Raw genomic sequence first — 26,766 nt, 5'->3', positions numbered from 1 at the left:
ATACTAAATTACAGTTGTAGAAAGCTTATATCTGAATGGACAAACCAGGATTTCAGTTAGCAAATCCAAGTTTCAAATGGGGTTTCAGATGGTGTAGTAACTGCCATTTGCTGCAGTATGCAGAGACATTATTTGACTTGTCTGTACATCCAGAAGATACAGCACACAGAGATTGGATTAAATTTAATTGTTCAGAAAAGATGAAAAATAAAGCAAGGCAATTGTTTCTACATTTGGAAACTTAGTCTGTGGTTTGTATTATTGTTAGCACAGACCAAAGCAATGTTTCTGCAAGATTTTGAGCTTACTCCTATAGTGCTATAAAGCCAAGTTAATTTATTAAATTCAGGTTATGAACTAAACAGTAAAATAGTTTTTGGATACGTAGTTGATATATCAGTGGAATTGTAATCATAACAGATTCTTATGCCCATTTCTGGTTGATATGATGTGTTATGAGTCTATTCTGTACATTATTATGCTGGTTTTTTATTGCACATTTTTTCTCATACATGTTATAAACAGCCTTTGTGGTTCTGTAGGTGATGAAACATGGACTACAAATAATTTATGAGTCTGGCTTGTGTTCAGTGGTAATCCTTTGCAAGAGAGTGTTCTGTATATGGTAAAATGGGAGCATAACATTTATTGTGACTAGTAATTCTTAATTCTGAAAGATCAGTGTACAACCTAAGTGAGTTTTTTAGGATATTCAACATTCTATTTTGCAAATAATGAACTGAACCTAGGAAATGTGTAAGCACAAATAAGATATCATTGACTATTTCCATTGAGCAGTATGCTATAACTGTACTCCAAATTGTTCCTTCCCTTTATGCATGTTGTAATAAATGATACATTTAAGTCTGCGGCTGTTAAATCATTGTTTAGTAGTATTAAAATGAAAATATTGTACCGTTGTCCCTCCACATTTGCATGTTTGTCTTTTGCAGATTTAATTTTTAAAAACTTCTTTCTGGTAATTTCTAGGTCATCTAATGTGACTCTGATCAACTTCTGCTGAAAGTTGACCATAGAGTCGTGTTGGATGGTTTTGATATTCCTAGAGAGAACACCTCTTGGAATATCTAGATCCCCCATTATGATTCTGTGGTGTATGATTCCTAGAGAAATGTCATCTCAGATTTAAAAAGTTTTTTTATTCACAGCTTTTCCACTTTAGTGTATGTTCCGTGTCTGTAAAATTATCAGTTAAATTGAGACAATCTCAAGGATTTGCAGGCATACCCAGGGAGGGGGACACCCCTCATGCACACGCACCCACACACACATTATATAGTACAGTGAAAACGTAATGTTTTATTGGCTACAGACGATCTGGGTTTTGATGCAAGTGAGGAAAAAGAAGTGTATGTTTGAAATCAAATTGAGTAAATGTCTTGGAACTAGTCAGTGCTAACAGGAAGCCTGAACAGAAGTATTCCACACTACACATTTTGTTACACTAGTGATTTTATTCATATTTGTATATAGAATGGCCTGTGCTGCTTCATTTTAATATAGTAGTTACAGGCCAGGCTTCTGACAGTTACATAGGAAGCTGCTTGAAATGTTTTCTGAGGCCATTCCCTTTGTTCAGGTAAAATGATGCTGAAGCTTTATGAGTTATTTTCAAATAGTGTGAGATGCTACAGTTGCCTTGTTTACATTAAACCATTTTGGATGAATACAGCATTTGTTATAATTATCCAGATATCCACTTGATATTTTTTTAAAGAATTTAATTATATAATGAGTGGAGGGACAGCATCATTTGAGCATTGGAATATGACCCTGGAGATCAGTTTGAACCCTGGCTCAGACATGAAACCACACTCTCAGACTTAGGGGAAGGCAATGTCAAAACACCTTTGAATAAATCTTATGTAGACCTTGTATGATTCCTTTTCATACAATAAATTGCTAACTTAAAGAGAATGTGAAGTGCAAATTTTGTTATTTTCTTTCTGGGGTATTTAAGACCCAGGAACGCCTTTTAAAGAGCAGGAAGTAGCCAGAGAACACTTCTTGTATAGCATCAGCTTTTGAAAAGGACTAAATAATTGTGAGAGGGAGGCATGATAAAATTGTCCAGGGGGCATTTTGAGAAAAAATAAAAAATGAAAAAAATAGCAATTAAACTAATAATCAGTAAGCGCAGTTCTTTAAGGAACACTGAGGTGTGTGTAGCAGAGAAGAGAATACAGGATTTTTAAAAAATGTAAGCAGCCATGGTGTTGGCACTAGGTAATTTTAACTGAACATAAGAACTGCTGGCTAAACATACATAGGATTCCAGTGTTAGTGTGCCCCTGTCAAGAGGCATAGTTTATGAAAAGGAATATAATTTACCCCAAGGCATACTCATCTGATGGCACTTAGTATTTTAACATCAAGAGGTAATGTAGACTAGAGCAAGGGTTCTCAAACTGTTTCAGCTGTGGAGCCCTTTTTGAAGCGAAAGTATTGCATGGAGAACCAAGAAATATTTCTATATTATACAGGTGAGGCAGCATAACTTCCTTTTTAAAAATGCGCGCCATTCAATCGGTTGAAGACGTAGCGGAGCGCTATTGGTCTCGTTTGAGAGGCAGGAGTATAAAGTTTTGTCCTGACACAGTTCAGTCGCCATCATGTGTTGGAACAGTGAGGAGCGTGCTTTTGCCATTGAGGCCTACTTTTCGAGCAGATTTGGCCGCTCTCTAGATTTGGCCTCTTGTGATTTTTTTTCTATGGGGTTTTTTGAAATCCCATGTTTATGTGAACCGTCCAAGGACCCTACAAGATTTGAAGACTAACATCCAGGAAGAAATTGCCAACATAACTCCTGCTATGCTGGCAAGAGACACGACAAACGCCAGAAATCGGTTTACTCAGTGTATGGAGAATGGGGGATGTCACCTACCTAATTTGATCTTCAAAACTACGTAAAACAAAACTTTAGGTATGCACCTACATTATAAAAAATAAATTAAAATTTCTGATTCATACAATGGGCTTTATTAAGTTTTGAAAAAAGGAAGTTATGCTGCCTCATCCTATATATGATGTGTCTCAGGCATGAGAAACCTTTTTGAAACATTGTGTTTTAAAATTTGACAGAGAGGCCAGGCCAGTGGCAGATAGATAGTGTTTGTGAGAATTAATTGAAAAAAAAATGAACAAATTCCTATGCAAACTGCACATGTATCATGTATATTGCAAAAAGAAAGAAAGAACAGTACAATATTTTAAATGAAGAACAATTGTAACCAACATAAACTTAATAGTCTATCAGTGGAAGACCACAGGGGCCATCTAGTCCAACCCCTTTTCTGCCTTGCAGGAAAAGCTCAATCAAAACACTGCAACAAATGGCCATCCAGCCTTAGTAATAATAATAGTAATAGGAGCACTCTAGGGGCCATGCAGTCCAGCCTCCTTTTGCCATGCAAGAAAAGCACAATCAGAGCAACCCCTGGGCCGTGGGAGGGAAATGGTTTTGGGACCAAGGAGGGCAAGGGAAAGGTGGGAAATCTTGAAAGTGGGGGAGAAGAGAGGAGGGAACTGAGGAGCCCTCAGGGCTTTGCAGAGCTTGCTTAGAGAAACGCTGGACTAGAACACAGCTGTGTCCCTGAAATAATGAGATTGGTTACAAATCTTTAAGGAAAACTTTCAAAATCTTCAAATTTATAGATAGATTTCAAGTTTTTAAAGTCAGTACATAAATCAGGGTCCTGAAACTTTTTATCAGAGGTCCGGTTTATGGTCTCAGACTTTGGGGTGGGGGGGGGGGCAGAGTACAGGTTGAAAGAAAAACACAAACAAATTCCTGTGCCCTGCACATATTTTATCTGTAGTACAAAAAGCACAAAAAAAATACAATTTTTAAAATGAAGAACAATTTTAACCAACCTAAACCTGCCAGTATTTCAGTGGGAAGTCTGGGCCTGCTTTTGGCCGATGAGTCAGGTTATTTAGGATTGTTGTTGTGTGCCTTCAAGTTGTTTCAAATTTAGGGCAACCCGGAGTCTAAAGTTTAGGGTGAGAGGCAGGTAAAGGACCTTGAAGGAATCTCTAGTAACTCAGCGGCCACCTATCAGTGGAAATGGTCCATAAAGCCACCCTAGAGGACCTAGACAGTTATATAGGCGTTTTCTCAGCTTAAAGTGCTTTCTTATTGTCAGTTTTCCCACTCTTGAGGGAGGGTTCTGTGCTCCTAGCCTGCATAAAAGTGGGGGCTTCCTATTCTGGTGGTAGACGTCATCTTGCTTAAGGTCTCATGCCACCTGCTGCTGGCCTCATGGCCCATTCATTAAAAAAGTAAGTGCAAAACAGGGCATGGCTTGAGAGATCAGTGCATCATTTCTATTCACTCAAGCCATATATTAACCCCAGGAAAGAAGTACAGTAAATTCCCTTGATATGTTTGCGCCATACATTTTGCATATTTCTAATACAGTTCTCTTTAGATAAAGTGACAAATTAATTGCTTTCCCTTTTGCAGCTACTGGATTGTGTTTTTAAAATGTCAGTTTATTAACTGTAGAACTTGCTTGGTTTTATTTCATGAAACTGGGGACTATATAAATAAGGTTCCCAGACACCAATTCCGATCTGGCCACATTAGCTTTTGAAAGCTTTCAGAATATGTACTGTTCCTGTATACTTTGTCTTTTTCAGCAAGTGCTGTATTGAGCTAATTTTCATCTTGTTCTAGTACTATGGGGTGATCAGTATTATGTGACAATAAAAAGGCAGGTAAAGTGAGCATACTAAGAGAACTCCCCAGGCTGTGTAAGGACTTACTAAAATACTGGATTCTCATCCCATTCTTTCTAGTAGCAGCCTAGAAAGGCTGTCAGGTATTGAGGATGCCTGAACACAGCTGCTTTATATTTTAAAAACTTTTCTGGACAGTTTTCCTTTTTTTTTGTTTTTTTTTTTTTTTTGTTTTTTTTTTTTTTTTTGTTTTTTTTTTGGTAGATGTGAAAATGTCTTATTTTGAAGCTGGCTTGCAGCCGTTTTTAATGTGTATATGTATTTTTTAAAGCTAACTATTGTTGCCAGATTGGTGGTTCAGCAAGTCCAGATAATTCATTAGAATCTAATTCAGTGCATTAGGGACCCTCTATGCTGACCATTTATTACAATTTCAAACCAGTATTGAGAGAAATGGTTTTGTTGTGTAGATGACTTCAGTGAAACTTCTACTCAAGAGTGTCCCTGCTTAAGAGTGTTTTGACTTAAAAGTTGCAGGCCTGCCCTGGTTTTGCTTGGATGTAAGGGCAGCATTTTGCATTAAGAGGTAGTGCCAGAGGGAATGCTAGCACCTTTAGCAGGTTTACCACTTTTTAGAAGGTAATGGAAATGCAAGTTGACTAGGAAAAGTCAAGGAAATTGTGGTTATGATGGCTCCAGACTATCTAAAGAAGTATCTTATTATAAATGAACCTGCCCAGGTTTTGAGATCCTATTTCTCTGCATTGATTATTATAATAGATAATTTTGTTAGTCCATGCACAGTCATTGAACAAGTTGCATTCTGTGTTTATTTCTGTCAACTTTTACTTTTGTCCTTATCAGTTTCCACTGTTTCTTCTATCATCCATTGCGATTTCTTTGGGGGTTTTGCATCTCTTTTTGCATCCCTCCTTGATAAGGCCACTGGCTTCAGTCCTGAGTTCCACTGCCTCCCAGTCAAAAGTAAACGTTAACAGAAATAAAGTCAGAACACAGCACACGCTCATGCACACACTTTGGATAGCATAGAGAAGCATTAACACAATTGTGGTGTTTGTTTTGCTGACTGTGCCCCTGTTCAGAAGATTTCACCTCACTTTCTGTACCTGTGATAATTGGATTTTGAAAAAATTGGCTTGTTGAGGAAACAAGGATTGGTGATAAAACATAAGTGGAGCCACCTTTTCCCATGATCCCATAATTTTCCTTCCTTAGGGGTAGTTTTCTCTCACTTCTGGTTGCCTCACCCCCATTCTTAACTCTGAGTTTTTTGTAAGTCGGGTGTTTGTAACTTGGGGACCGCCTGTATATGTTTGCAATGAAAAAACTTGTCCTCAAAATTCAGTCAGCAAATCTTCAGTTTTTAATCCTAAGCTCAATTTTTTGTCTTTGATTTCATTTTGATGTGTTTTCTATGTTTAAATGTCAGTCACCTGTGATAAACAAGAAGTCCTGTCTCCATGTGTGATCAATTTCCTCCTGAACTTTAGCATCGTCTCTTTCAATTCTGCCTTCTGTGTCTGCAGTTTTAGCATAAATTTGGATTACGTTTATATTGATGAGTGTTCTCTGGTCTGCTTGACATAATTTGGCCATAGTTTGCATAATATACTCTCAGTGCTTTTGCTACATTTCTCCTCAATATAAATGTCATCCTATTTTTCCCCTCTATAGTCATTTCCTGCATCAAAACACTAATTCAGAATGTCCCATTCCTGTCTACTTTAGTTCGCTCACCCCAAGTATTGAAATGTTTCTACATTACAGTATACATGTTTCTATAATATGTGTTCGTGCACCTTTGGATTTTCCTTTCAACTTTGAACATGTCGACAGCTAATTGTCCTTCATCCTGAGTCCAGTTCCTTCATTAACCACTGTGATACTCATATTTGTCTTCTGCCATACCACTGTAGTTTGTTGAGTGCCTTCTGACCTGGGAGTTTCATTTTCTGGCACTGGAGAATGCTTTATTGTCATATTGTAGGATTTATGGGGCAGCAAGATACAGTATTTAGAAGTGGTTAACCTGGGCCATTTTCTGCAGAGAATTGAGAAATGTTGTTGAAAATGCCATTGCTGTTATCTCATTTAAGTATCAGCTTCCTCTATTGCAGTTGCCCATTAGCTTCCCTTCTAGAGCTTCCCCTGCCTATAAGCTATAAGTTCTTTCCTGCTGAAGCAGGCATGTAATTTTTGTTGTATTTTATATGTTTGTGTCACATTTTGTTCCTTTGTAGGTTACTCAGAGTCCCTTTAGGGGGGTGGTGGCGGGATATAAAGCTGTTGTTGTTATTGTTACTATTACTCCTTTAATAGGGTGAATGCATCTTAATCAAGTGTCTCCGGTTTGCGCATTCTGCCTTGGGTGATTTACTTAACAGAGTGTACTTTCAGCTTTTCTAATAAACTCAAACCACTTTCCTGTCAGGAAAGGTCAGTCTTATCATAATGCTACTATAATTGTAAAAAATCTGATTGTTTTCAAAATCAAACCTTATATAGATAGTTCTGTCTCAGTAGGAAAGCTGATATAAAGTGTTAGTATTTTGAGTCGTTATTGTGTACTATAATGCATAGAAATTTATCTTCTCTGCTTCTATAAATGGAAATTTTGATACTTCTGTCCTGTGACAAATTCTAAAAGCTCACCAAAATAGCTACAGAAGGAAAGATCATCAACCCAATTTTCTAAGAAAGCACTAATTTTCAAATACTGCTAATTCAATATCCTATATAAGTGTGTATATTGTAGATCCTTTTAGGGACCTTCCCTGAAGCTGCTGCATGTCTTTCGTATTTGAAGAAAAAGTGAGATAAAATGTAAAGAAATTAATAATGAGCTTCAGATTTTTCTCTGACTGATCAGTAGTTGAAGTTTCTATCCATAATGTCTGACACAAGCCCATCAGTAAAAAGTCTATTATTACAGTGTTGGATGAAAGGTTTGGGGGGGGGGGGGGGATCAAACAGTTAGAAGCTATTAGGATCACAGTGTCAGTTTGGTTTATTCTTGGACTGATATTCACTGGAATAAAATGTACTTGGTAGTATTGCATTTATCATTATGTATGGTATTTAAGGAAAATGACTTAAACCGAGAAGCCCCTCTTCCTGCTCCCCAATATACAAATACTATACATGTGTTGGGTTTATGCTTGGAAGGAGAATGGTAGACAGGAGATACATTTTTCCTCTTGTCAGCCAGAGCTATGTTAAAGCTTAAAAAAGGCCAGAAGTTGTTGTTGTTGTTGTTGTTGTTTAAAAAACAACCAAAAAACACAGCCGCTCTCTACCCTGTGCCATGCAAATTAAAGCTTCCAAGTAGGGTTTGTCTCCTTTTGTTAGATTGCAAAAATGGCTTTCAGTCAGGCTCCACCTTCTGCCTTGCTTCTGATTTTGTAATTACACATTATTTAACACACTGAATTGAGTAATAGAAAATATTTGTAAGTTAGTTAAAAATTCTGTTATAACTAGCTATCACATAAATGCTTGAAAATTATTTTTAAGAGGACAGTTTTTAACAAGGTGTGGCTGGACATCAAACTCCCAGTTTGGCTTTGTTCTGTGGCTGCCACTAGTTCATGAAGGCAAATTCAAATTGTTCTGCCAGACACCTGAGCTATTAATATGAGAATATGCACAAGCTGTTACAGTATATTTTGATTTCAAGTTGAAGTAATAACACAAGAGGAAAATAAAAATCTCTATAAACTGTTGAAGCACATTTGAAATGAGAAAAAATTCTAAAACCCTTCATGCCACATAAATGGATACTCTGGTAAATACATTCAGATAGCCTAATTGAGTTTGCTTTGGTCTCATAAATTTGACCTTGACTGAAACAATGTGAAATGTTATGGTGTTCTCAACAGGATGATTCAAAAAGATTTAGTGGATTGTTTTGTAGAGGAATACTACCAAAAACCTACTTGAATACTGCCAAAAACGTATATAGTACTTGTCCAATATTTTCTTCAAACTTCTACTTTTGACGACTTCAGAAGTCATGAGAAGATTTGCTTTCTGTGCCACGTTCAAAATGGCTAAATATGTATGGATAAGATAAACACAAATTGCCTTTTTTCTAGGGGAAAAATGGCAAATGTAAATGTCTGAATATTTTTGAATGATGCAGAAATGGAAAATATTTTTATGGCAGTTCATTTGAAACATATTGCATTTTTGAAATATTCCTTATTTTTCTTTATCAGTTGGAGAGATCATGGCTAGTCCTTCCAATGGGTTTCTATAAGAATGTGAGGTATAGACAAGTGATACTGGACATTTTAAAATGAACATTTTGTGGGGACCATTTAAAGTTGTAATATTCATTGGTGATTGTTGTTATTATTGTTTCTTCCTGCTTGATAGCTTTTAGATATCTGTTAAAGATATTATTCTTGTACAATTGAACATTTTCTCTGCATTTTTTTCCTATTTCTCTTATACTCAATATTGTGAAGTGATGAACAGCAATATTTCGCCCATATTTTAACCTGCTACAGTTATTGCTAGAAACATTTAAATGTTGAATTAGGTCCTAAATTACTCTTCTGTTTATGGAAACAACCGATTTAATGGTGACTGCTGGGATTATGGCACAGCTGGCTAAGTGTCAGTTGCATTAAGATCACTCTGACAAAAAGGTCATGAGTTCAAAGCCAGCCCGGGTTGGAGTGGGTTTCCAAACAATTGTGTGTTGCCTGTTGTCGACCTTTGCAACCTGAAAGACAGTTGCATCTGTCAAGTAGGAAAATAAGGTACCACCTTAAAAGTGTGGGGAGGCTAAATTAACTGATTTATGAGGCCATAAAGAAGACTCCAGCAAAGCATTCCAGCGGGGAAACATGCGGGAATGCGGAAGTGTTTCATCAGCGTCGCAGATGGACGATTAAAGCGACAGCTTCCCTGGTGGCCAGAAAAAGTCAAATAGCCTCTGTGTATGTCTGTATATGTTGTATGTTAAAATTGACATTGAATGTTTGCCATATATGTGTACACTGTAATCCGCCCTGAGTCCCCTGTGGGGTGAGAAGGGCGGAATATAAAAGCCGTAAATAAATAAATAAATAGTAGAAAATATTTTTTGCTAGGTAATTCTTCTACCAGTGCTGTGGAAGTTTATTTTTGTTTGTTTGTTTGTCTTTACTTTTTTTTTGAGGGGGGGGGGGAGTTCATGCATGAGCAAGCACAGCCTGCAGGAGAAAAGGAAATGCCCTCCTTCTATCAGCAGGAGCATCTTGACAAGATCAGAAACTGTTAATAAGGCTAATGAAATAGAAACATGGTTGATTTGAACAGCCTTTCCCCCCTCCGTGTCCTTCTGTATGAGAGGCATGGATTTGTGTGCATCCCCAGAAAGTACCTTATCTTGGTATTTCCTGGATTGGATAAAGTTAAAGCTAATCTGTAACTTCTGCCTGTAATTTTTACACATTTCATTCAGTAGTTCATTTGAAGTACATATATGTTAGTGATCTACTAAGACTTAAAGTTAGGCAGTTTATAAGTCAGTTTGGGAAGATTCATAGCTAGTAATATTTAGTTGGATTTGACTTTGTAAACATTATTTTTGTCATTCAGATAAAGAGCATTTGGCAGTTGTATTTTCTGTAACTCCATGTTTTGTATGAATATGCAACGAAGCTGTCCATGCAAACTCTGCTATGATGCTTTTACCTTCAATTTCCAATCCACATGTTTGTGAAATAATTTTGCTCTAATCTTTGTTTTCTTTGCCAAAGAGTTTTTGTTCATTTAAAAGTTAGTTTGGGAAATATAAATATAATAATGTCTTTACAAAATCACTTTCTTGAGTTGTAAAATCACAAAGCTCTATATTATGGTGAGAAACAATGTTTAAAGTAATTATTCCATTCTTTGTTGCTGTATTTTTCTTCTTCTTGTACTAATGCAACTGTATGGGCTTTGCAAATCTTAAATGCAAACAATATGACTTAATATGATTATTATTTACTTACTGCATACAAATTCATCCAAGCAAATATGTCTTAAAATGATGGCTATGCAAGTATATCTGGCTAGAGTCACTAGGAAAATATGTATTATTCATTCATGAATATTCTTTGTGCTGGAACAAAATTTAGTTCCATGAGCTGTATGAAGTGTTGAAATTTTGTTTCTTTCCTTCTATATCTCTAAAGTTTCCTTGTAATGTGACTCTGTTCACATGAGAAAAGTCAAATTTGGGGGGAAATAAGCATGCTGTGGGTACCATTTAAAGTTATAAAATTCATTGGTGATTGTTGTTATTGTTGTTTATTCCTGCTTGATGGCTTTTATATATTTGTTAAAGGTGTAATGATTGTCCAATTTAACATTTTTTTTCTGCAGATCTTTTCTATTTCTCTCATACTCAATATTGTGAAGTGTTGAATAGCAATATTTCACCCATATTGCTTGAAACATTTAGACTGAACAGGAACCTGTAGTGTTCTTGTTCAATCTAAACTGCTTTGGTTCTCCATTTTGTTGCTATTGTTATTGCTGTTGTTCGTGCCTTCAAGTCATTTCTGACTTGTGGGGAACCTAAGGCAAGCCTATCAAGGGGGAGGAACGGTAGAATTTATTCAGAAAGGGTTTGTTCTTTCTTTCCTCTACGGAATGTCACTTGCTCAAGATCCACCATTTCCATGGCTAAGTGGTGATTCGATTCCTGGTCTCCCAGTGTTCTTGTTCCAATGCTCAAACCATTATGTCATGATGGCTCTCTGTACTGATAAGAGAAGACAACCATAGTATTCCCATGCTTTATATATTTATGATATACATACAAATGTTTGTCACCAATATACACATGCCCTCATTATAGCCATGTGGCTTCAAGTCTAATTTATGGTGAATCCATCTATGTTTTTCTTATCAGAGTAGGTTTTGCATTTTTTTTCCTCTGCAACTGAGAGAATGGCTTTTCCGAGGCCATCCCCTGGGCTTCTGTAGCTGACCAGGGATCCTTCTAGAGACCTAAACCAGCACTCAAACTAGTATATCACACTTGCTCTTTCTAAGATTCCATAACAACTTAAAATTAGTTGGAAGTGAAATTCAGATGAACTGTCAACTCATACCATTTGCACAGTGGAATTTCAAAGACTACATATATTCAGAGCACATTTTTATTTGTGCCATTGTATTACTAAAAAATATCTGAGTAAGTTATAGTTAATATGAAAACCATGGTTATTGATGTCCTTTTTCTCCTCAGTATGGTGGCTATTACCTATATTGAAAATCCACAATGGAATGAATGTTCCCAAAGATGTTTCTCTCCAATTAGCATATGTGGGGTGAGTCTCTGGACCTGTCCCATCTTGCCTGGGATGTCAGTGAGAGCCATCATCAGTAGGGTTTGCCAGAGCTGACAGAGAGAAAAGGGACAGGTATCACCTCAGCAATCAGTTCAGTGGCAGAACATTATAGAATGATGTGCTTCCTGTAACTGTTATCTCCTTCCTATACGTGTAGTTGTGACATGTTGTAGTTGCATGTGCTATAATTGCAGGCTCTGTGAGACCCACGTTCTGTGGTTGCATGGTCTGAGATCTGATTATATTTGTCATTTACCACTCGTGATTCTTCTCTGCTTTCTTTGTGCATCACTCTAATGGGTTCGCACCTATTCAGGTGCTTCATGGGACATCCAGAGCTAAGTGATTTTTGGCTGATGACAGCCCCCCCCCCCCCCCAATAACCTACACATGCCTCAACCGATTTTCGGTTCCTTTTCCTATTCCAGATCAGCAGCACTACTAAAAATGTTCTCTCTCCTTTTCTTTAGCTTCATTGACATATAGTTTGTAGTGCATATAGAGTATATAGTGTGTTTCTTGTAACTGAGTTAACAGTTAAACTTGTAGTCTTGGAACATTTATAAAGCTTAAAACTTAATTTCAAATAATTCTTATATATGTATATCCTAAGTGTATAAATTGATGTACTGCATCCAAACGTTACTGCATTCAAAAGACATCTGAATGCAGCAACTGGTTGTAAAAATAGGGGGAAAAACAAATAGTTCAAAATAGAAGATATAATGATTGTAATAGGCCAGAAAAATGGACCTGAGAATGGCGTGTTCGACATTACTCTAGCTCTTCCAAAGCATCTCTTTTGTGTGTAGAAGGCAACAGATTTAATCTTTGACATCTTTTATTGAAAAGATCAGGTAACGTGCAATGTGAAAAATGTCGCTTGAAGAGTTATTGTCAGTTAGACTAGGAATTATTGGACTAATTGGGCAAATAGTCTGAACTAGTATAAGTCAGCATCCTGTCTATGTTAGTATTATCCAGAAACAGAAGAAATGATGAAAAAAAACATATAACTGTCCAGTTTATTCATAGTAATTGGAAGTGTTATGTATATCCTCTTTCAGACTACTTTAAAGAGGTTCTGATAGTAGAATAGGAGGAATCTAGTATCTGCTTCTGTTGTAACACTGCAGTATTTAAAAGCTATCAGTAAATCTGGCTATGGAGATTAAAAATATTACATAATTGATCTCTAAATAATGTATAATCACTACACAGTATGATAGTTAACTGTGGGGGGCGAGTATAGCTACATAATATAAATTTCATTTAGAGAAAACCTTGAGAGGAATATTTAATCAGAATCTGTTTCTGAAACAACTCTGGCATAAGTCCAACATGGAGTTAGACATGTTTAAGCAATTTGAAACCAGTGAATTTAGGCATGCCTGACTCTACAGTGAATTTATAACAGTAGTTTCTGGTTTTAAATATTGAAGTTTACCTTCCAAAACTTTAAAAAGCTGGAAATTATAACAAGCTTCTAGCTGTCACTGTTAGGAGGATCCGACCTGGTGTACTCATATAGCAGTGTTGGCTAAGAGAGCCCAACAGAGATTGTACTTCTAAGAAATCAACCATTAAATGAAAAACTGCTGGTGATTTTCTACCGCTGTGCTATAGAGACTAGAGAGTCTCCTAATCTGCTTAATCTGCGCATGGTTTGTAACTGCACAGTGACAGATAGGAAGGTGCTCCAAAGGATCACCACTACTGCACAGAGAATCATTGGTTGCCTTCTCCCCTCTTTAGAAGAACTTTATAAGTCCCATAGCCCTAAGAAAGCCCAGAACATTCTTAAGGATCAATTGCTCCTGTTTTTTAAGCTGCCCCAATTCCCTCTCGGGAGAGGGGGCAAGATATAAATGAAGATATTTTTATTTAGTATTTATCTCACTCAGCATATTCTTTATTATTATTAATAATATTATTATTATTACCACCTGGTGGCACTTCCACACAGTCGTATAACCCAGAATATCAAGGCAGAAAATCCCACAATATCTGCTTTGAACTGGGTTATCTGAGTCCACACACCATATTCCAGTTCAAAGCAGAAAATGTGAGATTTTATTCAGCTGTGTGGAAGGGGCCTGTCAGACAAAGACAAGGACAAACAGACTGAAAGATAGCTTTTATCTTAGAGCTGTGAGTACTGGACTCCATGGTTTCACATTAATGTGACATTGGGGGCTGTGCGGTGGTGGTTGGAGTGTGAAGGGATGGGTGTGATGTGTTTTGATGTGTGCTGAGGAAAGCATTTAATTTTGTTGTACAATGACAGTAAAGTTATTTTATTCTATTAGATGGTTTCTTGATTTAGTTTACATTTTACAGCACAGAACAGTTCTCATGTGCTACAGAGAATGAATTTGGTTTGAATTGAGTTAACAGAGTTTAAGTTAAGCATGTTAATTAGTGGGGACTAACTTTTTCTTACATTTGGAATTGTGTAGCACTCCAGATGATAATGGATTGTAGCTTTCAGCATTTTTCACCATTGTCTGCACAGACAAGGACTGAAGGGAATTGCAAACAAGCTACCTTCTGAGGACTACTCAGTTCCTATCCCTGACTAAAAACAGCTCATGCATTCAGATGAGAAGATACTTCATATGGGATTTCTGATCTGAAGAATTTACAGCCTCGTTACCTTAGAAAAAAGTTTGGAAGTGGTGGTATAGATACAGCATGTCTTCCGTTGTTTCAGTCCTATACCATTTCTTCCCTTCTCAGGTTAAATTCAAGATGTGTCGAGCAAATTGGTACTTGAAGGCCCCACTTGAAGAATACTGATAATTATCAAAACCATATTTTGACCTGTTGTGTCATAATTTTTAATGGGGGGGGGCTACAACCCTCAAAGGACTCCTTGTGGGCTAATGTGGGTCTTCAGCCTTACATAGTTGCCCATCCCTTTTGTAAAGGATGCTAATATCACATTCTTATCCTTCCTTGTGTTTTGGTGTCAGCATTTGCATACATTTTCCATCTTGTAAGATAGAGCTCTTTCCTAATTATGTAAAACGAAATTATATATTTAAAACAAAAATAATGTCATCATTTGTTACAAATTTTAGTGCAGTTTCAAAACAGATCTGTGTTTGTTTCTGTGTTAACTGTTTTTAAGTACCTTGTTGATGCCGCATTGAATTTTTGCCTTGATTGTTCGCCTTGTTTTTGCTTGTTGTAAACCGCTATGAGTCGCCTTAGGGCTGAGAATGGCGGTATACAAATGAAGTAAATAAATAAATAATAAATAAATCTGCTTCTTTAGCTAAGTCATAGTTTAATGATGCTCATATTGAAGATTCTGTATTTGAAATTCATGCCAATACTTAAGAAAATTTAAAAAATTTATTTGATCTATGTCATTTACTAATGTTAAAACTTTGACTTAGCTTAAACAGTGGTTAGAGATGGGTTGCTGTGAGTTTTTCCGGGCTGTGTGGCCATGTTCCAGAAGCATTCTCTCCTGGCGTTTTGCCCAAATCTATGGCAGGCATCCTCAGAGGTTGTGAGTTCAGTTGGAAACTAGGCAAGTGAGGTTTTTATAGCTGTGGAATGTCCAGGGTGGGAGAAAGAACTCTTATCTGCTTGAGGCAAGTGTGAACGTTGAAAGTGCTAGGAGTTTGAAGTGCTACGTCTCCCACATTTAAGGAAATGGGTACTAGCATATATTCTCAGAGGTTTGGGGGGGTATCACTAGCCTGGAGAGAGTACAGATCATGATGGATGGTTGGACCCTTGGATAGACTCAGTGTTTGCCTAAGCACAATGTATACCCCCTGCAGGGTTTCTTCGCTTTTCTTCTAGGTTTCTTTGCCTAGGTTAAAATATTATGTTCATAACACTTTGAGCTACAAGTAAATGTATGTGGTAAGTGACCCTGAAGTGTAAGTGTGACTGAGGTCACCAAATGCTTTCACTTAAAGAATATTAGAGAAAGACTGAAATCCCTTAAGACTGTTGGATGATCATATGAGATCACTTCCTGAAAGTGGTTGTATTAAATAATAATCGTCGTTGTCGTCTTCAATCTATTACCCACTTTTTCCATATGGCTTGGGGCGGTATACATCATCTTTAAAACAAGAGATAAAGTACTATTAAAAGATATACAACTAGATAGACAGTTAAAATACAAGTTCAAGTCCACTGATAAAATGCAGATTAAAATTCACGACTTTAAATTGACCAGGTAGGCTTACCAGAAGATATGGGTCTTCAGTGGTGTCTTAAATTTTACATACTGAATACATCATCCTTAGTTTACAGGATTGTTAAAAGTTAAATAAATCCAATATTTAATTAAATACCATTACCTCTTTTGTGTGTGTGAAGTGACTGGCTTGACTTTGAAGGAGTTGGCGGTGTCCACGGCCGACAGGGAGCTCTGGTGTGGGCTGGTCCATGATGTCACTAGGAGTCGGAAGCGACTGAACGAATAAACAACAACCTTTGTGTGTGTGTGTGTTGCTGTATTTCGTTTAAATTGAGACTGTGAGCTGCAATCTCATTGGATTTCAGAAAGGGAAGGAAGAGTAAGATGCTAATAGTTACTGCTATTCTTCAGCAACTTGTCTCTGGACTGAGCTAGTAAAACTACCTAGAATGATAAAGGACTATATATGCTCATAGAGTAAAAATTTTCATGCAAAAATCAACTCCAAAAATCTGACCGCATTTATTCACGTGTCATTGTGGGTATTGTACCTTATATTTTATCAGAAAACGATCCACTGTGTTATCAGAGTACTGGTGATTGCCTGCATGCTCTCTCCCATGGTGCATTTTTTAGCTTTGAATGCCTTAGTGGGAAAATAGTGGTACAATTAGCCCCCCTGAGGTTGCGTTGGCTGTTATGCCCTCTGCAGAATGACCATCAACTTATCCAGGGGCTATATCAAAATCCATAATTTTGACCCCAAAACCTCCTCTCAACTTATTCATAAGGTCAACTTATACAGGAGTATATACAACATTCAGAGATTTGTAACCTCTTATTGCTGTTTCTTTTCAATAAGACTACTGTGTAGTAAGAATAGCTTAGTTGTTGTTCCATAAATATCTGTATGCCTATTTTCTCTTTTCTCTTGTTGCTTTTTAAATGTTTAAAGTGGACAAGTGATCATGTAGCAGCATCATCGACCTGAGCAGTTGCTTGACAGTGCCAGAACTTTACACTAACCCTGGTGCACCATATGCCATTATGTCACTTTTTCTTAAACCATGATTTTAAACATAATACTGAAAGGTCAAACTGTGCAAGTGGTACTCATAGAAATATTAATAAAATTATATCTCATAACTGAAATTATGAATTGTAGGCCTATTATAGGAATAGTGAAAGAATCCTAACAGTTTCCTCTTCTTCTCAGGTGGTATGGTCAAGAGAAAGATTACAATGTTCTAGTCATGGACCTTCTTGGACCAAGCCTTGAAGATCTCTTCAATTTCTGTTCTCGCAGGTTCACAATGAAAACAGTACTTATGTTAGCAGACCAGGTATGTATGGCTGCAAATGTTTTATCAGGAAATACTGCAGTGCCTTAAAGTTAGATTTACTTCATTCTTCCAAGTAGGTCAGACAGCACAGCTTGATATTAAATGTACTCTAGTGAATATTTGACCCAGATAGAAGCAACAAAGGAAAAGATAGAGGCAACTTAGGTGCACGACACAAGAGTAGTACAGAAAATATTTAATGTAGCTATACAGGTAGATTTATTAGGTTTTGGCTTCATGTTTGCAGGCTGTTTCCTCTGGAGGAAGTTGTAAGATTCTGTCTGCCTCTGGAGAGGAGAACTACCGTGAGACTGCCAAAGCCAAAGTATTATTGCAGACTTAACATGTATACTCAATATAAGTTGAGGACAAGCTTGGGACAAAGTTATTGCTATGACCTGTGGCTGATTTGGGAATAAAAGGAGGATATAGCAAAAAATATATTCTTCTCCTTTTAAAAAATGCAGAAAGGAAATATACTTAAGGAGATGATCTGTTAATTTGAGGGATTGCAATTGGGAAGGGTGATTAATTTCATTACTGATATATATATATTTTAAAAAATACATCTCTACAAATACAGATGAGGAAAAAGAATGTGAATACAACATGAGGCGAGGGGAAGAAAAAGATTAAGGACAGCAACCTCCCTCTTTTAGGGATCCAGCACAAAGGCATTGAGAAGAGGCAGAGGCACAAAATTTTCACCCCATCATCCCTCCCTTGTCTAGACTGGATAAAGAGGCAGCCCTCCCTCCTTCCTCACCTTCTTTGTGAGCCCGAATGGAGAGCAGCAGCAAGAGGTTTGGGGCCCTTAAGATGAATGAAGCAGTGGTGGCCATTTTAAGTCATAGATTTAGTCCATAAGGTTCTCTGCAGAGGGACTGTGGTGGTGGTGGTGGTGGCCATGTTAACTAAGGGACTTAAATGTATATGTTTCTCTGCTGTGACCCCATTTTGAGTTTAAAATTAGCACCACTGTCTTTCAACTGGGAACTATATGGTGCAATGATAACTGGAATGGCCCGGACTACGAAATTGGAGTATGTTTAAATGTCTATATGTTTTAGTGGGTGTTTTAATGTATGTGTTTTCATTTACTGGATATGTATTGTATATAATGTAGGGCATTGAATTGTGCATGTTATGTGCACCGCCCTGAGTCCCCTTCCTGGTTAAGAAGGGCGGGATATAAATATGGCAAATAAATAAATACAAAAAATGGCGGTTGTTGCTTCACTCCATCGCAAATATGTCTCTACCGTATTGCTACTGAACTCCAGTTGGACTGACAAAATGAACAAGGAGGGAACTTATATTCCTCTGCTTTGGCTAGGAAGAGGTACTGCATGGGAGTTGTTTGCCTCTGCCTCTTTGTGGTGGCCCCTAATCCATGTATAAATTGACCCAGGTTTTCTGGGGTGATTTTTTGTCAAAATAAAATCCACTTATACATGGGTATGCATGGTATATCCTAATTTATTGGTAGTAAAATGAAAGCAAGTGAAATTAGAAACACCAGTGTCTACTACATTCATATAGACTTTCAGCATGGTCAACATGTTTATATAAAGATATCGAACTGCAATCTTACATAGTGCAGACATCTACAAAGATTCTTGTATTTAGAGTACAACTTGCTTCAGAAAAATTGAAGCAGACCTTTGGCAGCTGACATTTGTGTGGAAAGGTTTTTAACTGGAAGGTGGTATTCTTTTGTCCTTGAACATGTTTTATAGTGAATTATATTTGTTTCATTCAGTTTTATTTCCAGCTATCCTGGTCAGGCAAAAAGGCAGGATATAAATCAACCATTGGATACTTATTTGTTTCCAAAATGGTTTGCATACCCTCTTAAATTCCAGTTGGCAGTTGCACATTTACTGTGAGAACTACCATTGGAAATACTGACTGCTACATAGCCGGCATTTCAGGCATGGCATTTTGTGTTAAGTAATGGATCCAGTAGTTCCAAGGATCTTGTGGGAAATTAACCAAAGGAACCATGTTGGTAACCTTCAGATTTATGAACCTTTAAATGAATATTTGGTACAGCTTCCTTTATCATTGTCATGGTAGTGAAGTAATTAGGAACAGTTTTCCTGAGATATCAGTGAGAGCAAGGTAGAAGTGAGGTTCTTTCCTGCTTAAGACAATTTGAATGTTGAATCGCTGCTACTTAAAAATGTAAGTCAGTGTAGATTTAGTGCTCAGAATAATTGTTCAGGGAGTGTCGAATTCAGTGGGGAGATCATTTCACACAGTGGATATCACAGCGATACTACATTGTTCCATACTATTAACTATGTTGAGCTCTTTCAACATGAAGACTAAGCTAGTTCATTTAGAGGAATGTGGCTTTTCAGATAACTTTATCAGTGGTAGTTTTTATTTATTAGATTTGATTGCTTATAAGTATTTTGCTGTTCTTGCTTTTTATGTTGTAGGTTACTGCTCAACATGTTATTAATATATGCTTAAACTACAATGTCTTCCAAAACTTTGATGTCTTGACCATTTTTTCTGTTTACAGATGATCAGTAGAATTGAATATGTGCATACAAAGAATTTTATACACAGAGACATTAAGCCAGATAACTTCTTAATGGGTATCGGGCGTCACTGTAATAAGGTTAGTGTAATATTTATTGCATGGAGAAACAAAACATAATGCTTCTGAAAATGGCAGTTCATGGAAATGCTGTGCAGTTTGAATTGATCATGTGATTGCTAAGTTTGTCATGTTTGGCAAGACTCCGGAATTGCATTTCTACTGCTGCATGCAGAAATGAGCTATGGTCCACCCTTTGACCAGATCTTAATTATACAAATTACTATTCTTCATAATTGACTCCTGATTGACTAGCCAAACTAAGTCTATTGAATAATACAACTGATTATTGAGAATCAAAGAAAATACAGTAGCACAACTTACCATAAACTGCAATTTCTTATTGTCTACTGCATTTATGTTAGCATGGTGAAGCCTCAGCTAGCAGTTACCTGGGTTTTAAAAATTGACTGTAACCAAAACCATTGGCTTCTAATAACATATGCCTGTTGGCCTAACTGCTTCCTGTGCCTTCATGATCCTGTGGAAGTTCAGAATGCAGTTATTAATAGATGTAGATTAACAGTTGGAGAATTAAACTACTGTTAACATTTTACTGGATTTTAAGTGTGGGCAGAGGGGGCTAATTCTTTAATATAGCTAGAGATGCATGTTTCTTTCTGAAACGTTTATTGGAAAATATCTTGATTAGCTTGTGGGAATAAAATTTGCTATTCTTTAATGTTGAGCTCGGGCAGACAGGCAGCATTGGCAATGCATTAAGCATGCTGTTAAGCAGAAATTCTCCAGTACAGGGCAACTGTATGTGATTGATTCACTTACTGGGAGCAAGATTCCCACCTGAGTTCTTTATAGACCATCAACGTTTAACTCTTTAGACACTATTAGCTATAAAATGTTACCTTTGTTTGCCTGTATGAATGCCAACTTGGGGCCGTTGTTTTAGAACAAAACCTAACCAGCCAACCACAACCTGTTGAATTCTGTTATGAAGGAGTTCAGTGTATCAATTTTAAAAGGTAAAATGCCTTTCTACAGTCTTCAATCTGCTAAACTTTGTTTATCGATAAATTTCATACTGTAGCATTCTTTTTCCTTAAAAAACAGTTCTTTAACTTTCTTACAGGAAAAGAAAGTATAGTTAGAAGAATTTAACATAGCTTCATTCTGATTTTTCTCTTCTTTGAGGGCCCTTTCTCCCTACTTCTGATCGTCATGCTAGGTTGGCATTGCAATGCCTTTTTTTTCTTTGAAATGGGAAAGTGGCCTGGAAAATATTGTTGTGCCCTTCTTAGCATCACACTGGAAGAAATAAAATGAGGATCATGTTTTTTATTCCCAGGAAGCCAGTTAGGGTCAGTGGCAAAGACCAAAATAGTGGTCATCTGGTTTCTGTTTAATATTCGAATAAATGCCAGATATCAGAGTGTAAAATCCTTTATTTAGTTGAAGAAAATTTTAAACAGATTTTCACTTAATGCCTTTTTCAATAGCAGTTCCTTTTAAAGGGCATTTTGGTCCTTTTTTATGTAGTTTTCTTATAGCAAAAACTAGTGAATTCTAGTCTTCTGTGTGGGGTCATACTAGCTAGATGTAGGGTGTTATGGCAATCTTGTTCCAGTCACATTTTTCATTAAAATTAACTTAAAATGTAGTGATTAAAATTGGAGTTTTTAATTTTGCAAATTAATTTGACACTTTTGGAGTGATTACTTTCCGAGCATAAGATAATCTTTGAGCTCTGCTAGAATATGCCCTGCATGCTTATGAAAGTGAACTTAAGGTGACTAAATGCCTTCTACCTCTTCCTTACTGAAGATTTACTTTCTATGTGTTGTTTGGGGGAAGGGCAGTTTGTGGAGCCAAAGGAAACCTTTGTCCTTAAAATCCAAATTTCCTTTTTGTTTAAAGCCAAATATTGCCATTGCTATCCCTGTACAAGGCAGTGTTATTTTAAGTGGCTCATGCTCAAAATTTATCCTGCCACGTCATCAGATTTTTTTCTGATAACAGTATATCCTCTGGAAAACTGTAGTGCTTGGTGGAAGAAGGATGGCATTTGGCTACCCTATTCTTTCTCTAACGCCTCGGTGTTGCCTGTCTGCGCCAGCCATTGTTGCAATGTAAGCAATACTGTTTGATGCACTGCCACCCTCTATTGTTTGTTCAGTGTTTAGAATCTCCAGTGGGGAAGAGGAAAAGAAGCATGACTGTTAGTACTTCTCAGGATCCATCTTTCTCAGGATTAAACCAGGTCTGAACTGTCTCCTATTCCAACCTCAATCCCAAACTCATATGCTTTTTTGTTTTGTTTCGGAAAACATGTAAACTTGCAAAAAGCACCTTATGTTGGCATTATTCAGACATACTTGGCAAACATGTAACATTACTAAGATGTTTTCTTACAGCGTGTGTTTAAAATTAATATTTTTTGTCCATTTAAATGTGAATAATATTGGGTATCATTTAACTACTCAAGTGGTTTGTCTTAGACCTTGAGGAATAGTCCTATGCTTTAAAGTACAATGTCAAGAGTGCAGGCTATACCATGAAGGATCGCATATATATGCATAGCCTGTATCTGAATGGTAGAGGTTCTGGGGGAAAAAATCCATGTGTATGTTGACAATGTGTTATTTGAAAAAAAAACTTCTTCCAAGAGGAAACAGATGAGTTGCTATAGATCTTGCTTTGTATATTATTCTGTATCCAAATATCCATCAAGGACGAATTTGTTTTCAGTAGTGCCTTTTAACAGAATACAGCTCAAGTAGTTTTGAATCCTTAAAACTTTGGTATATTCTAGTTAATTGGCACAAGATGTCTTGAGCAGATTTCTTCTTTGCTTATTAAGGCTGAATCTTCCCCTTTGGAGGCTCTTGGTTTTCAGAATTCAGTAAGTGGAGTGATAGTATTTTCTTATATGAAGCCTCTTATTTGATTGGCATTAGCATCTAATTGAAATGGTGCTATCTAGCTTATTTGTGAAGCTGCTGTCAGCTGCTTGCAGATAGCATTAAATGGGTTCACTGCTGTGTACAAGAGTAGGAATAAAAACGAACCCAAATTCATGCATTCCCTGCCTTTCCTCTTTCATTGTGGGAAGAAGACATAAGCAGTTTTGCTGTTACTTAATCTTTGATTCAACACAAACTAAAGGGTGTGGTTAATGAACTCCATTTAGTTAAATGAGCTAGCTATGCAAACTATAAATTGATTGACTTGTTTAAGTAACCAGATATTTTTAAACCATCACCTTGTTCAGTCAAAGACAATATTTTTAAATTCAGAGGCAGGTAGTACACAAGTAGTTAAGATTATAATATTTTCTTAAGAAGTAGACAAGGCACCAAAGACAAAAGCATCAAAGAAATAAATAAAACCTAGCAAGTCAACCAGGCTGTCAGAAATGCCTAAAGTGATGGCAAGGAATTCCCTTGGGTATTTCTGTAGAATCTTTCCTGGTCTTGGGCTGCATTGAAGTTCAGTGTTTGGCCAAATTGTCATGGTTTTTATAACTATCTCAAGTAATTAACCACTTTGTTTTGTTTAGATGTTCTGTCTCCCCGATATGCAAATATTAAACAATTTTGCACTATTTAATTAGTCAGATAAGCCACGCAAGTAGACAGCAGCTAAGAAGCCAAATGAATGGACAGAGGCCAATCTTACTAATTGAAGAACATCCTCCTGCACTCCAAGGCCATACTTTCCTAATTAATTTTGAATTTGAAATATGTTCTGCAAAGGTCTTCTGCAATGTTGTCCCAACATTTCATTCTATGGTATACACACTTTTCTCTCCAAACCCTGAATTCTGTTGGTCTTGTTTGGCCATATGGCAGTCTGTACCTTTATATATGATCATTTAACTTTTAATGCAAAGGGAGATAATTATACTATGTGATGCCACATTTAGCATATTTTTCATTTGGGGAGGGGGGCAGAGTTTAACCTGAAATAATGCCCCACTAGTGGTAAAGGTCTTGTGTAACTCAAACTAATTCAGCCTGCTCATGTCTTTATCGGTTTGAGCCAAGTCTTATCATTTATTCTGGACATGTATACTTTTTATTCAGACAGGGTTTTAAAAAAGGAGGTTTTTAAGATCATGTCAGAGGCCGCTGTGGTTTGATATGTTTTTATTGATATAATCTGAATTGTTTTAATACTCTTTTAATATTTTAAGTTGTATTGTATTGTAATCTTTTAATATTATCTGCCTTTAGTCTCCTTATGGAGAAAAAAGTGGGAAATAAATAAACAACAATAATAATCCACAGCCCTTGTGCTGTTGAGTTAATTTTAAATCCTGTGGGAACTAAGGAGGGTGTCACTGAGCTAAAACCAATATCCTCCCAGCAATTTCATTCAGCAGTCATAAACACTAGTTTTCTTTCTCTATTTATTTTTTTTTTGTTAAATTGGTATCAGGCACAGAGAAATGCATTGCAGTACAAATTTTAGGCAGGTTGCCCCAAATCACCTTTTAAAAATGATCTGGAGATAATTGCTTTTTTTTTGTTTTTTTGTTTTGTTTTAACAACTTATTCATTTGAACAATCCATCCAGCTGGTTTTGGATGATGAAGGATGTGATATATCCATTGGACAGTCCATTCCTTGGTCCAAGCCCTCACATCTGTACCTGTAAAGTGACTTTGGTTGTCACATTGGATTTAAACTGGTACATTATAACTCCTTACCAAGAAGTCTAGTCCTTTGATAGAGTTTAGCTGCAACTGTTTAATTTGAATTCAGCTTGTTCCCCATCTTATGTTGCATAGACATGAGAATGAATGCATTAACTAAATCTGTGCCTGTATACCACTAGTTTTACATTTTTCTGTAGATGATTTTCCACACCTTGCGCGAGCGCACACACACACACACATACAAGCATTTATTCATAGTTGTCTGGGTTGTTGTATTGCAGTCAGCCTTTTAGGGAAATGGCATGTTTACCTAACTGGACTTAATCATATTTTTCGTTACCTGAAATAGAAATGATAAGTAATGCACAGAATGAGTGAAGTGCAAGATACTGTAGTTATATTTAGCAAAAGAAATGGTACCTTCCTTTAAATGCCCAATTTTTATAATAGAATTTGCTTGTCAAATGTTTACTCTTTGTAGCTGACTTATTTTCTCTTTACTCTGTAATCCATTTACTGTTATTGATTACAAAGTCTATCACAAGAATGTGCCAATACACCTAGGGTATATTTCTTAAACTGTCTAACTATATAATCCAAGTCTTAGCATTTTCTTCATATAACTGTGACAGACTGAGTTATATTTGATGTTAAATGTCTATGACTGAGCAGTTGAACTGAACCTGAGAAATGTCTTTCTCCAATGCTTGGTAAATATGGGAAAGAGAGTTAAATGTTTATAATGTGGCAATCACAGGTTAAATTCTACTATAAAGATACTCTTTCATAATAACAAAAGCACTACACAATCATATTGAAAAAAGATGAAAATAATAAGCGTTGTTACTAGCTAATAAGTAAATGACACTAAAGAAAAAATGATTTAAGAGCCTAATGGCAAAGTACAGTTACATAAATGTTGCCTTTTTCTTAGTAGCTAAAATTTGTGCACTTTAAAAAAAACATGGCTTAATTGCTGTTTCTATAGATTGATATAATAGCTATATTTGAAACTAGATCTCATTCTGAATAACTTACTCAAGTTTCTGCTTAATCAAATGCAAAAGAGGGATATTTTAATATTCTTTGTTTGAGTCAGTTCCTATGAATTATGACAGTCCTTTCCTTGGTTTAACCTATATTGTTAGATTTTGAATGTGTACCTCCAGTACATATGTGCAGGTTCCTAACACTGTTTGGAAACTATAACTTGTTCCTTCTTCTTTTTAAAGTTATTCCTTATTGATTTTGGGTTGGCCAAAAAATACCGGGACAACAGGACAAGACAACACATACCATATAGAGAAGACAAAAATCTCACTGGTACTGCAAGATATGCCAGTATTAATGCACATCTTGGCATTGAGCAGAGGTAAATATCCAAGCAGTTTGTATTTTGATACTAGAATTGTATACATGTATGATATTTTGTAATGAATCTTGTCCTAATAAATATCCAGTTCTGTGTCTAAGAAATGAAAATGGCTTAAATATTGCCTATAGTATAAAGTTGAACCCTCGCGTATACATGAAAGATCTGTAATTATTTTGGTACATGTAACATTCCAAAGCAATGATTCTGTTTGGTCTCATTATTGTAGTAGTCGTTTTTTGTGCTTGTGTATAGATATCTGCTTTGCTCAAACTGTATAAATGTTTTGAATAAGGAGTGTTCTTGTTTTATGTTAAAACTGTACTTACAAAAAAATCAAGTAGCACCATTAAGAGGTACTGCAGAAAATAATCTTCTAGCAGTCGACTTCATTAAATGCAACTGATAAAATGGGCCATAGTCCTCTAAATGTTATTCTATAAATTCCTTTATCCGCAGCTTCAAAGACGCCACTGGGTTCCTTTAAGTCTTTTTATGTAAAAAGAAACTACTCTGGGTCTCATAATTTAATTTCAGCATTCTTCCTTCTGGGAAGATAGTTGAGTAATGTCCTCTAATGCTAGGCAGATCTCTATGAATC

At 36.5% G+C, this 26,766-nt stretch overlaps 1 protein-coding gene across 4 annotated transcripts in view; it reads left to right on the top strand.

Moving 5' to 3' along the window:
- The window catches only part of CSNK1A1 (casein kinase 1 alpha 1), a 46,094-nt gene that overhangs the window by 3,301 nt on the left and 16,027 nt on the right, over nucleotides 1-26,766 (top strand). For 3 of the 4 annotated variants that reach the window (XM_060765057.2, XM_060765055.2, XM_060765056.2), the window contains exons 3-6: nucleotides 17,441-17,567; nucleotides 20,101-20,199; nucleotides 22,310-22,393; nucleotides 26,026-26,165. In XM_060765057.2, the coding sequence (XP_060621040.1) occupies nucleotides 17,441-17,567; nucleotides 20,101-20,199; nucleotides 22,310-22,393; nucleotides 26,026-26,165 (450 nt within the window). The remainder of the gene's footprint in view (nucleotides 1-17,440; nucleotides 17,568-20,100; nucleotides 20,200-22,309; nucleotides 22,394-26,025; nucleotides 26,166-26,766) is intronic. The other variant, XM_060765058.2, reaches the window with a different exon arrangement.

The sequence above is a fragment of the Anolis sagrei genome, chromosome 2, assembly GCF_037176765.1.
Source record: "Anolis sagrei isolate rAnoSag1 chromosome 2, rAnoSag1.mat, whole genome shotgun sequence".
Classification (NCBI taxonomy): Eukaryota; Metazoa; Chordata; class Lepidosauria; order Squamata; family Dactyloidae; genus Anolis; species Anolis sagrei.
The sequence above is the reverse complement of the archived record's forward strand: the minus strand, read 5'-3'. Positions and strand labels throughout refer to the sequence as shown.